Source organism: Macrotis lagotis, chromosome 5 (assembly GCF_037893015.1).
Source record: "Macrotis lagotis isolate mMagLag1 chromosome 5, bilby.v1.9.chrom.fasta, whole genome shotgun sequence".
In the NCBI taxonomy this organism is placed as follows: domain Eukaryota; kingdom Metazoa; phylum Chordata; class Mammalia; order Peramelemorphia; family Peramelidae; genus Macrotis; species Macrotis lagotis.
Window position 1 is genome coordinate 270802449 of NC_133662.1, and position 12051 is coordinate 270814499.

The 12051-nt window shown below is 53.1% G+C and overlaps 2 protein-coding genes across 2 annotated transcripts in view; both read right to left on the reverse strand.

The window, feature by feature from the left end:
• The window catches only part of NDUFA10 (NADH:ubiquinone oxidoreductase subunit A10), a 38632-nt gene extending 28619 nt beyond the window's left edge, over window positions 1-10013 (reverse strand). The window contains exons 1-8 of the mRNA XM_074189843.1: window positions 9847-10013; window positions 8474-8642; window positions 7966-8181; window positions 7089-7175; window positions 5366-5487; window positions 3880-3959; window positions 1940-1994; window positions 18-103 (exon numbers count right to left, since the gene is read on the reverse strand). Of these exons, the coding sequence (XP_074045944.1) occupies window positions 18-103; window positions 1940-1994; window positions 3880-3959; window positions 5366-5487; window positions 7089-7175; window positions 7966-8181; window positions 8474-8642; window positions 9847-9939 (908 nt within the window). The 5' untranslated portion in view covers window positions 9940-10013. The remainder of the gene's footprint in view (window positions 1-17; window positions 104-1939; window positions 1995-3879; window positions 3960-5365; window positions 5488-7088; window positions 7176-7965; window positions 8182-8473; window positions 8643-9846) is intronic.
• Window positions 10014-10266: 253 nt separating this feature from the next.
• USP40 (ubiquitin specific peptidase 40) overlaps window positions 10267-12051 on the reverse strand; it is a 56078-nt gene continuing 54293 nt past the window's right edge. The window contains 2 exon segments of the mRNA XM_074189844.1: window positions 10267-10703; window positions 11444-11538. Of these exon segments, the coding sequence (XP_074045945.1) occupies window positions 10592-10703; window positions 11444-11538 (207 nt within the window). The 3' untranslated portion in view covers window positions 10267-10591.

Here is a 12051-nt window from a genome sequence, read left to right on the forward strand (position 1 = left end):
TACAAAGCCAGACTCACAGCATCCTCATGTGGTGGAGAGAACGGTCATTTTGCTCCAGCCAAGGTCCCTTATCAAACTTGACATAGTCGAAATCTTCCAAAATCTGAGAAAAGAACATCGTGTGCTAAGCTGCGTTCTACACAAGTAGGTGTGAACAGGCTACTGAGGGCAAGACACTGGGACACATAAGCACAACCCCCCCACCCAAGGGTCCGGTCTACCCTCAGGGAGCTGCCATCCAACTGTTTCAAGGGGGTCAGGAAAGACTTTCTGAAGAGAAGTCACCAATTCTAAAGAGCTCCATTATTCACTGATCTGACAAAGATCCGAGGACATCTCATCAGCTCCAAATCCTTTTCTCAATCTTTGTGCCCATAGTGATAATCCACAAAGATCCAGGGAAGAGTCTCAGCTGAAGGGGGTCAGCCCAGGTCAGATGTCCCAACCTGGCTGAGGAAGTGATGCACCACAGGGAGGGGAAACATACCCAGACAAGTCAGACCCCTGCCACAACCTGTACCCTCATCTCCTCTCAGGTGTCCCCTGGCCAGCCCCAGATCCTGAGTCTAAGTTCTAGACTAGGGTCCACCACATTTTCCAGGTGAGCCTGGACAACAGCTCCTAGAGCCCCTGCAGCCCCAGAAAAGACAAGTCTTGTGCCCAGAGTCCCTAGTCCGGTCAAATGGTTCAGCCACAGAAATGCTCTCCTTTTCTAGTGACAATGACACAAAACAAGAGGGCTAGTCACCTGCTTTGTCCCTGTAGCCTAAGGACCTTTCCAAGTGACCAACTGAGCTCCTGGATCACTGGGACTGTCTGGACTTCTCCATTTGTATTTCCAATGCTTTGCATACAGAAAGAATTTAACCAATGCTTCCTTCATTCCTGATTCAGCCATCCCAAGGCCTGTGGTCAGCATCCACTCTCTCATCCTTACAATCCAGTCAAAGAGCAGGACAAGCCTCCCCCTCTTACCCGCACCCCCAACCTGGCTCCTCCAGGCCTGGGGTCCAACAAACCCATTTTCCTATTCTCACCCCCCTACAAACACTGGGGTCTCCCTCTTCTCACTTTTGGTGCCAAAGTAAGAGCCATTCCACAGCTCTCCTACATCACCTACTCTCTCTCCAGTTCCCTGTGACTTCACATCTGTTGGCACCTCTCTCCTGAAACTGGGACCACAGAGGTCACCAGTAACTTCCTGAATGACCAAACCCAAAGGGTGCTCTCCAGCTCTCTCCACTGACCACCTTCTCATTTCTCCCCACAGCTTCCAGAGAGGGATGTCTTTGCCCTCCACCCCAGCCCAGTTTGCCAACTCCTGCTCTATCCCAACCAGAGATGCCAAATAGCAGAAAGTGGATTGGATTTCCCAATTCCTTTGTAATATAAACAAAGCAGCAGCGCCTGAACAAACTATGAATTCTGTACAAAGACACAAATCCTGGCCATGGGTTCTAGCAAGTGTGGCGCAGGCCTGGTGATCACATGGTATGGGCAATTCTGACCTGGGCCAGGTCACTTCCTCTGAGGTTCCAACTTCTTATCTCTAAAAAAAGCCAGAGGAATTATCCAAACCTCACTGATTAAGTGCTGAAGATACCAGTTTGCACCTTCCAGAGTTGAAGGTATTGGGAGGAGTCCAGTAGTCCAGCCCTCCAATCAGAGGACAGAGGGGAACAGGTATGGGGGGGAGTGCACATGTGTCAGGGCGTATGTATGTGTGTGTGTGTGTGTGTGTGTGTGTGTGTTGGTCCTCTCAACCATTCTGTGAGGGTGGCCCCATTATTAGTCCCATTCAGAAGATGAGGAAATGGAACTGTCTTGACATCGAAGCATATAAAATGTGAGTTTGCAATTTACCAAAAGTTAAAATTCAAAGTGTTCAAGGATAAGAAAGAAAACCCAAACCTCTCCATCTCTCTATTTTAACCCTTACCTTCTCAACATCCTTTGCTTCCTTTGCAGTATACTGTAAAATCTCACAATTTTTACTACAAAAAAGAAAAGAAAAAAAGAAAATTAAATTTAAACCCTTTCCAATTCACTATGAAGGTGCTGATGATGCACAAAGTCCCAGAGCCAGGAGACGCCCCATCCTCCTTTGGTTCAGGAGACAGCCCAGTGTGAGGTCCAGAACCTGGGCTGGAGCCCCATCAGGAAGGCTGGTGATCCAGAATACTGTCAGAATAGGAAAGCCATAGGCAACCTCTGACAGAAGACTCTCTTCTATCTCGATTCCCATCTAAACCCAATGGCCCTCTCTTGGTCCTATGGCTTCTTGTTTGTCCTCCTGGAACCAAGCGACCAGACTCTCACCCTGGATACTCTAGTTTCCCTGGGGTCTCTGCACCCAGGGGGTTCCACTATCAATCATCTCCACGCAGATAACTACCTAACTTTCAGACCACTCCCCCGCCCAACTCCAATCTCACATTCCACAGACATCTTAAATCAACAGGCCCAATTCAGAACTTGTCACCTTCCCCACCACATTGCTGTTTCTGTCAAAGATAGCACCAATCTTTCAGTCACCCAGGTTCAGGACAGGGGTCTCCCTCCACAGCCTCCACCACCAGGCCTGGGTCAGGAGGTGGTGGCTGCTCAGAGCAGGCAAGGGTGGGCCCCATGCATGGACAGCTCATCACATCGTTCTCCCCCCACGCACTCGTGGATCCCAGAGCTTTTAGGGCCAGCAGTCACTTTAGAGAGGGCAGTTCCAAGCACCTCAAGTTATACAGAACTGTCAATAGACTCACAAGAACTGGAATCAAATCTCTACTCTGACACTTGATCCAAGTCCCTACATACTCTTCCTAAGTTCCAGGCTGTTGGGATCAGACAGACTCTGGGAGGATCAGACATCCTCAAGGTCATTAGTGGAGGAATCTTCCACACCAGGTGCTCCCCTGGCTTATGAAAGCCCAAGTTTCAACCCAAACCCTTCAAATGATCTTAATTATAGCTAATCAACATAAAAGATAGGTTAGGATCAAATAGGTGGAAATGACACCTTTTAAAATCTTTCAACACACTTCCAGGCAACACCTTTCAACATCTCCAAGGCCCTACCAGGGCTCAGAACTCCAAGTTAGAATGTCCACAAAATCTGCAATTCCCATCTAGGCCTCTCTAAGTTAAAAATTACTTTTCTCAAGCACCAGTATTTCTGAGAAAAAAGTGCCTGCGTATATTGGTGGCAGCTATTGACACTAATCATACATGCAAGCTTCGGCTGGCCCTGAGGGGTACTTTCAAGAAAGAAGATTCTGAGTTCCAAGCATCTGATTCACAACTCAAACCATGTGTATACTGGGAATCAGCTTTATAACCCTTAGAAATAGGTCCTTCCCAAATCCATTCGTTTCCTCCCATCTGTTCCTCTCCAGTCACACTCACAGCTCAAGGAATGTTGAGGTTCTTGCCATCCCATCTGGCCTGGATTTCACAATGTAGGTCTGGTACCCAATGTCAGGAGGCCCTAACCAAGGCTGTTTACCAATGATCCTCTCAGGCAACACACACACTGGCACCTTTCATACAACAGCCCGAACTGGAAGACCATCAGCTGTGATTTTAGCTGTAAAAGCCATGAGCTGGGCGGGATGGCCCATGGGAACCCCTGACCAAAGGTGGAGCTTTCAGAAGCTTTTTTCAATGCTATGCCAATTAGCCTGGGCTCATACCTTCAACCCAAAGAAATCGAGGGAGATCTATGACCTTAAATGCTATTGTCAAATTGACCAATTTTAAATGTAAACAGCCTGATTCAGACCAACAGAGAGTAGGCTGCAGGCTGCACGAGGACGAAGGCTCAGGGGCATTTGTCCACAAGGCCAGCTTACATAGGAGATAAGGCTAGCAAGTTGCACGACTGACCTCATTTCTGGAAGGAAGGTTTTCTTGTAGGCATTCTCAATGTCCTGTAGATAGGCATCTGTGATCTTCTTCTCGTGGGCCTAAACAAAGGAAGACAGGAGCGACATGGTGACAGGAGATGAAGCAGGAGTCATCCATCAAACCATCAAACCATCCAATATTTAAGACTGATCAAACACCATGTGCCCCAGTCACTAAGAAGCACTTCATAAAGGACTGGTGAGAGACGCAGAGATTTCTCAAGGAACTGCTTCTCTCCTTCCCTTTGTCTCCAGGAGTTTGCTAGATTGTTTGGAATCAGTCTATCAGAGGAAGGAGGAACCTGAGAAATGATCTGGCCTCACCTGTTCCTACAGTGGGACAGTGGGGGCTGCAGCCTGTGCCTGGCCCCCAAGAGGTCTCTCAGGTCCATATTGAAAGCTGACTGCGAGCCAAGTCGAGGGGTAGCAGAAGCTCCCTCAGTCCCACTCCCAGAAGGATGAGCCCACTCTCCGCACATCCAGATGATCCCCCACAAGTACACAAAAACAGGCTGGCCTGGCTTTTCATGTCAACCTAGAAGTCATGTAAAGTGGGTCAAATCTCTCCAAGGACCAGCGTATATAACTGGGAGATTGTCTTCATGTCCAAAGAAATTAGGGGATGTTCAATGAAGAGGTGGTACACTGGTAAGGTGCTCAACCACAGAAGGGTTGAGGAGCAGAGGTGCCCACGAAGTTCCTAGACCTTGACTATGTGGTAAATCCACTCCTTACGGGGGGGGGGGGGGGAGCCTTCTTTTGGGGTCAATCTAAAAATCTACTTCTGCCACAGTGAGTGGAGCCACAGCCCCAAAGATGAATGCTAGCTGTGGCTTTGTGCCAAAGCTCCCCAAGGCTCAGAAGGACCTTCCCAGAATCCAGAAGGTTGCTAATTTAAATGTTCCATCTACCTTCCAACAGAAGGGAAAGAGAACTGATTCTCAGCCACCTCACAGATAAGGAACTAGGACCCCCCCCCATGGGAGGAAGAAGGGGAAGGGGGAAAACTAAAAGAATGATGACATTCTGTCACTCCTGCCTCTCCATGTGATGCACGGACACCTTTTGCAATTTAATCTCTCTGAACCTCAGTTTCTTTTGAGATGAAATGAGAGTGCTGTGATAGATCTCTCCTGATTCTCCTTCCTCCAATATCTTGGGATTCCTGAGGAATAAAAGGATAAGGGACCTAGCCAATTTTCAGTTACAAAGGGATAGTGAAGTAAAACTAAGGTTCACATAGTCCTGTATGATGCCCAATGTCATTAAGACAACTGCCAGCACTCCCCCCCCCCCAGGAGAATCCCTTCTCCAACGCAGTGGGTGTTTCTTCTGCCCCATGTGCCAACTGGGTACCTCCTGAGAGTGGGTAAGCAAGGACGGTGCTAAAATGATTTCTGAATGGTCAAACACATTAGAGAACACAGCAAAGAAAAGATGTGATTTGGACAGAAAGGCTAAGTTACATTTCCTTTCTCCTGAATTTTCCTCAGGATCTCAGGAACAGGCAAATCAATGTATATAATCAGATGAGGTGGCAAATACTGAGGGGTGGTGAGGCGCTTGATTTCATTGTAGTGGTCCACGCCTGGGGAAAAAGGGAAAAAACACCAGTCTAAGGACAAGGCAATGACTCAGGGTTAGCTCCCAATTTCCCAATCCTCCCCTGCTGGCACAAGCAGCTGAGAACACACAGAATTGCCTAGAATGGGTGCTCCACCATGGTCTTGCCAAGATCTGTAGCAGAAGGAAATTTAAGCCACATTCCCCAACCATCAAGTTAGTTCATTGTCAGGAGACTTTAGTGGACCCTTCTTTTGGTCCCTCCCCCAGCACAAAGTCTCTTTAAAAAGCAGCTGAAGTTCATTAGATTACCTAAGCAACAAGTGCTCCAATGAATGCTTTGGAAGTTGTCATTCTGTTTCCATTCTATTTTTTATTCATGTAAAAGGTGCACCTAACTCTAGAGTGGTCAGCCATGCACCATGGAAGCAGCACAGAATCCTGGGAAGTGGACTGGCCCAGCCTCAAATCTAGCTTGCTTCTGAGTTTGGCGAGTCTCAGAACAAAACAGGTTTGTGATGAGAGAGACAGTGACTGCACAGGACTAACTTTCAGGGGATCGATCCCAGCACTGGCATCAAAAGGCAGCAGGCATGGACATTTCAGGCTCACAAAAAGAGGAGCTGGGTCTGAGGACTGATGAACAGCATTTCCTCAGCACTGATAGGGCTACAAATGCCAGCGGGTCTAACTTCAAAAGGAAGAGTGGGAAGATAGCCCTGCCACAGGAGAAGGAAAGCAGGCAGACACACCAGGAGAGAAGGAAAAAACCCTAAAGTAAAAATGGCATGCCATCTTTGGGAACTAACAGGCGGTGACACAGACAAGGCAGGTGTGAAGGGAGATCAGCTAGCAGGCTCCAGGACTCCTCATGGTAGAAGATGGCTTCAGGAAGGCAGGAATAATGACAAGGAACACCAGGGAGAAGGGGGAGCTCTCTGCCAGCCAGACACCCCATTGCGGCTCTTCTGACTTGGCCAGTCTGTGCCAGGCCCCAACTCAAAGGGAGCCTCTAAAACATCCCAACTCTACCTTTGTCCACTCCTCACAAAAGAAACACAAGAACAAAAGATCCCAAAGTGGTGGCAGAATAGATGCTCCTGAGCCAAATGGCCTTCCCTGTGTTTCTCTGATTGCTACTGTGCCAGTGTCAGTCATTCAACACGAGTAAAAGAGCATGAGGTTGTGACCCAGGGGGTCCCTCTCCAAGCCAGAGTCCAAGCCCCATCAAATGGCAATGTGACTAAAGAAATACAAGAACCAGGACGGCTAGGTGGTGCAGTGGATAAAGCACTGGCCCTGGAGTCAGGAGTACCTGGGTTCAAATCCGACCTCAGACACTTAATAATTACCCAGCTGTGTGGCCTTAGGCAAGCCACTTAACCCCATTTGCCTTACAAAAAAAAAAAAAAAAAGAAATACAAGAACCTACAACACTGTTGGCAACAAGAAAGAAATAGGAGCCAGAAGAACTGAAGAGAGCTCAGAAATCCCCAAGAAGTAAAGCAGCTCAGAATGCCCACTCAGAACAGCCCTGCTGTATTTCTGCCACCAGGCCGCAGCCCCCAGGATGCGTCCATGTGGCTGTGGGCACAGGGAAGGTTTCCAAGGATGCTGCCAACTTACACTGTTTGCGAATGAATCCTTGCTTGAACATGGCCTCCAAGAAGACAAAGTCACTGAAGATGGAGCGCTCCAGAACTACACCTTGTCCTGTCACCACAAAGAGAGCGGCGTCATTAGGTCCACGGATTAAGGACAGCAGGTGAGGGCTCCCAGCCTCCCAGGCAAGACCTCCCCAACCTCTTCAATCAGATGAGGAACCCAAGGAAGGGGGCTTTGAATCCTGGCCCAACACCCTAGTTGTCACGTTCCAGTTTCTTGGTCTGCAAGATAGCAACAATGACTCTTATTCTAACCCCATCTCTCTCAAATGGTTGGGGGCAGAAAAAAGGGCTTGGTCAGCTCTAAAATGCCACATCCACAAAAAGGGCTTGGTTGGCTTCAGAGCCACAATTTCCTGAGTGCAGCTCAAGAGTTTTGGGGGAGGGAATGGGTGGAATGACAGGTTCAGGGTCCCACAGGCAGGATGTGACCCAAATCAGCCTAGCTGATAGGCCCACTGTCTGCACCCTGAGCTACAGAACCTATCTGAGGATCATGACTATGGGTTTAAAATAAGAGCAGCATCCATCCATGGCTGATGAGCTTCTGACTCTAACATTCACCATTCTCAAGTCGGGGTGACTGTCAAGAAAGCAAGTTCTACAGACAAGAACTGGGAGGGATGCCAGGCCCACCCAAAGCCCAGATCTCCCCTCCAGGTATGCACAATAAACATGAAGGTGAGAATGCAGATGAGGCAGGCTATAAGGAAGTACCCAGGGCTGCTCTCCTGGCCCACCCACTAAGGCCCCACACAGACCCTCTCCTCAGTGTCTGCTGGGTCTCCACCACTGGACTCCTCCCCTCCTGGTGAACAGAGTTCTCTGGGCCCCTTCACCTGTGCTCAGCAGATGTTCCAGGGCATCAGCATACTGCAGAAGGCGGTTACAGTAGAGCCAGGCCTGCAAGCGATAACTGTTGCCGTCATTACTCCGGGGATTGTCATAAAACTTCTCCAAGCTGCAGTTGGCCCCCAGCTCTGAACTCAAAATGGTTCCGTCCCCAGAGTGCTTCTCCAAGTAATGGATGTCGACTTCAGGAAAGTGTTTCATACCTGGGCAGGGAAGAAAGGAAGTCCCCCAGTCAGTGCCAGTCTCAGCCGAGGTACACCTACAGGTATAAGAAACCTACATGAGAAAAAGGACTGCAGACTACAACAATTCAACAAAGTTGGTCCAGAAAAACTCTCTGTAGCGAGGCTTGTGGAGGGTCTTCCCTGCAGAGCCAATTGAGAAAGCACAAATCCAGACCCAGGGAATAGATTCTGATCTCTTGGAGCAGGACCTGGTCTGTAGAGAAGTCAATCCTGGGACTTTGCTCAATTTTCTCTACAAAAGAGGTCATACCTAGTTTTTCTGCCAACTGTTTTGCGAGCTCGCTTTTCCCGGAACGTATGTTGCCATCCAAGGTTATCACTTTGCTTTTCTGAGTGAATCTCTTTGTAGTTCTCTCACCAAGGATATAGGACAAGGGACCATATTGCCTTAGGTGCTGCAAACCTGTATGAATTCCTGCCTGGAAAAAAACAACATCCAACAATAAGATCAAAATTCCAGGAAAGAATTTCAAACTGTAACATTTTCAACTCTGCTTGTTGCATTTCCAAGTAACATTTATTAAGTTGTTCTAAATACATGTCCCTCTAAGAGAAGACCTGCTGTGTTCCCAGAGGTTTAATGCTGTAGGGGATGAAATGATGTGTGTGTGTGTGTGGGTGCATGCGCCTGTGCATGTTCCTAATTATTATACAAATCGATCCACGAAAATAGATTAGAGAAATAAAAGGAAATGCTTTGTGAGGTCAAGGAGAAAAGGGTCTTAATGACTCAATGAAAGAATCGACATGTGAACTGGTCTCTTAAATATGGATAAGAATTCAGCTGACAGATGAATCGCTGAATTAAACATTAGAGAAAGAAAACACGAGACAGGAAAGAAAACACGTTCAAGGAACTTAAACGTGTCTATGAACTCATCCGCACAGCGGACCTAAGAGGCTGCTACTGGACAGGCAGGGGCTGCCGCGGGCACCAAGCACCAGGCCTGCGGTCAGAAGACCCGCTTGCAATCCGGCCTCCGACATTCACTAGCTCTGTGGCCCCCGGTGAAGTCACTTGACCCCGTTTCCTTCATCTATAAGATGAAGCGGAGAGGGAAACAGCAAACCACTATTACTTCTCTGCCAGGGAAAGCCCACACGGGGTCGGAGTCGGACACAACCGAAACTGCGGAACGCCTGTGCGGCGGCGGCGAAGGCCCGGCCGGGGGGCCGAGTCCTGGAGGAAGCCAGGGTGCTCCGGGCTGGAGGTGAGCAAGGAGGACGCCGGCTCCGGGGCAAACGGGCGTGCCACCCCGGGTCTCACCAAGACAAAGTCCTGCGTGGGTGCCTGCGGCCCGGGCGGAGCAGCTGGCACCAGGGAGGCAGGCCCGGGGGCTCAGGGGCGAGGCCGGGGAGTGCGGGGCCCTGGGCGCCCCGAGGAACCTCCGGCAAGACCGCAGAGCCCCGGGGTGCCGGGAAGGGGCCGCGGGAAGAGTCGGGGGGACGGGGGGGGGGGCCCGAGGCCACCGCAGGGGGCGCAGCGGGCATCGGGGGCGGGGCCTCCCGGGGCGGTGACCTCGGGGGCCCCTGCGATGCACCCCGCGGCCGTGAGCGCAGGCCTCCTCCGCCCCCCCCCAGCTCCGGGGCGAGGCCCAAGGTCACCCGGGCCGGCCCACTCACCGCGCGTGGGGCGCCCACGGCCCCGAGCCCGCGCACCCACAGCACGGGGGCCACGGCCCGGGCCGCGCGGGGGCTCAGGAGAAGGGTAGCCATGGCGCAGGCTCGGCCGGAGAGCGCCGGGGCCGGCGAGTGGGCGCCGCGGGCCGGGAAGGTGAGACCTCCGCGCCTTCCGGGGTCGCCCGGAAGTGACGTCCCGGGCGCGCCGCAGCGGCCCGAGGGGGCGGGGCGGGCCGCTCCTCCTCCCGGCTCCCCGCGCGGGAGGGGCCCGGCCGGAAGCGGAGCGTGTCCTCCGGGGCGTGGCGGCCCGCTCCTGCGGGGGCGAGGAGCGGCCGCGGCGCAGGCGCAGAGGGGGCCTCCCCCGCCCCCCCCCCCCCCCCCCCCGCGCCCCGGGGCCGGCGCCCACGCACGAGCAGCTCAGGCTGGTTTCACGCTCTTTATTTCCCGGCTCCGCCAACAACTGCGGAAATGCCCCGGATGAGGCCCCGGGCCGGGCCGCCCCTGGGCCGCCGGAGACTCCGGGGCGGGCCGAGGCCAAGTCCGTCCGGGCCCGGGGCCGCCTCCCGCCCGGCCCTCGCGGGGGCAGGGCTTCGGGGCCGGGCAGCGCCCCGCGCCCACCCGCCGGCCTGTCCTCGGGGGAAGCCACCCTGCCTGGGCTGATGCTTGTGTCCCCGGGCCGCCGCCTCGCCCCCCGGCCCCGAGGCAGGGTCGGGGGTCGGAGCTGGCCTCGTGCCAGCCCTGCCCGGTGCTATCTGAAGATGCCCACGTTGATGGAAAGTCCGGCTTCGGCTCTGCACGGCTGCCCGGGCCCGCGCGCGCCCGGCTCGCTCTCGCCGCCCTGCAGCTGGGCCGCCTGCCGCCTGCGGGACAACAAGGCGCGTCTGGGAGCCCGGCCTGGCCCGGCCTGGCCTGGGCCGCCCCATCCCCTGGGCCGCCCCGTCCCCTGGGCCGCCCCGTCCCCCGGCCCGGCCTGGCCTGGGCCGCCCCGTCCCCCGGCCCGGCCTGGGCCGCCCCGTCCCCCGGCCCGGCCTGGGCCGCCCTGTCCCCTGGGCCGCCCCGTCCCCTGGGCCGCCCCGTCCCCTGGGCCGCCCCGTCCCCCGGCCCGACCTGGCCTAGGCCGCCCCGTCCCCCGGCCCGGCCTGGACTGGGCCGCCCCGTCCCCCGGCCTGGCCCGGCCTGGCCCGGCCTGGGCCGCCCTGTCCCCTGGGCCACCCCGTCCCCCGGCCCGGCCAGGCCTGGGCCGCCCCGTCCCCTGGGCCGCCCCGTCCCCTGGCCCAGCCATGCCTGGGCCGCCCTCCCATGTCCCCCTGCCCACTTCCCTTCCCTCCGACTGAATTCTGACAGAAAACTCCGTTTTTAAAGGGCCACTCTTCCTATCATCTGCTTCCTTCAGCCTCCATGACCAGTACACAAATTAAACTTGAAAATGCCTATGCCTGCCTGGCAGTCCTCAAGTGGGGCGGCACCTTCCAGAAATACAACCACCATGCCCCTCCGTGTACAGCTGGCTAGAAGCCAAGAGGGCAGCAGTGCCCCCGGGCTTTCCGAGGATGAGGTCTGCTCTTCGCACCCAGCTAGCTGAGGGGAAGAGCCCCGTTACCTTCTTCGTTTTCCCACAAAGAGCTTGGTCTGACTCTCTTTTCCAATATCATCTCTCAGGGTACTGAAGTCTTTGTTGTCATCTACCAGGAGGTTCTGTTGAGCAAAACAATGAATTAAGTTCCAGGAGCACGATCGGCCCTGTCTAGAGGTGGGGGCACCGGCGGGAGAGGAATCACAAAACCTCAACAAGCTAAATTCTACAGACAGGATTTGCTATCGTTGCCACACATCTGACTCTCCGTAACCCCATTTAGGGTTTTCTTGGAAAATATAATGAAGTGATTTGCCATGTTCTTCTCTCACTCATTTTACAGATGAGGAAACTGAGGCAAAATTAAATGGATGGCCAGAATCACCGTTAGCATATGTCCTCCAGGCAACAGGATTAGCCCTCTAACTACTATGCCACCTAGCTGCCCCATATGGAATTTATATAATATAAAAAAAGTAGATAAGTCTAAAAAAAAAAGGCTTTGGTATTAAAGACCCTAAAAGATTCTCCCAACTTGTAACAGACACCAATTCAGCCATTTTTTGTTGTCCTTTTCTGTCTAAGGAAGAGGGTTGCAAAGGGAGGGCAGCACCTCAAACAGAAAGACAAGACAC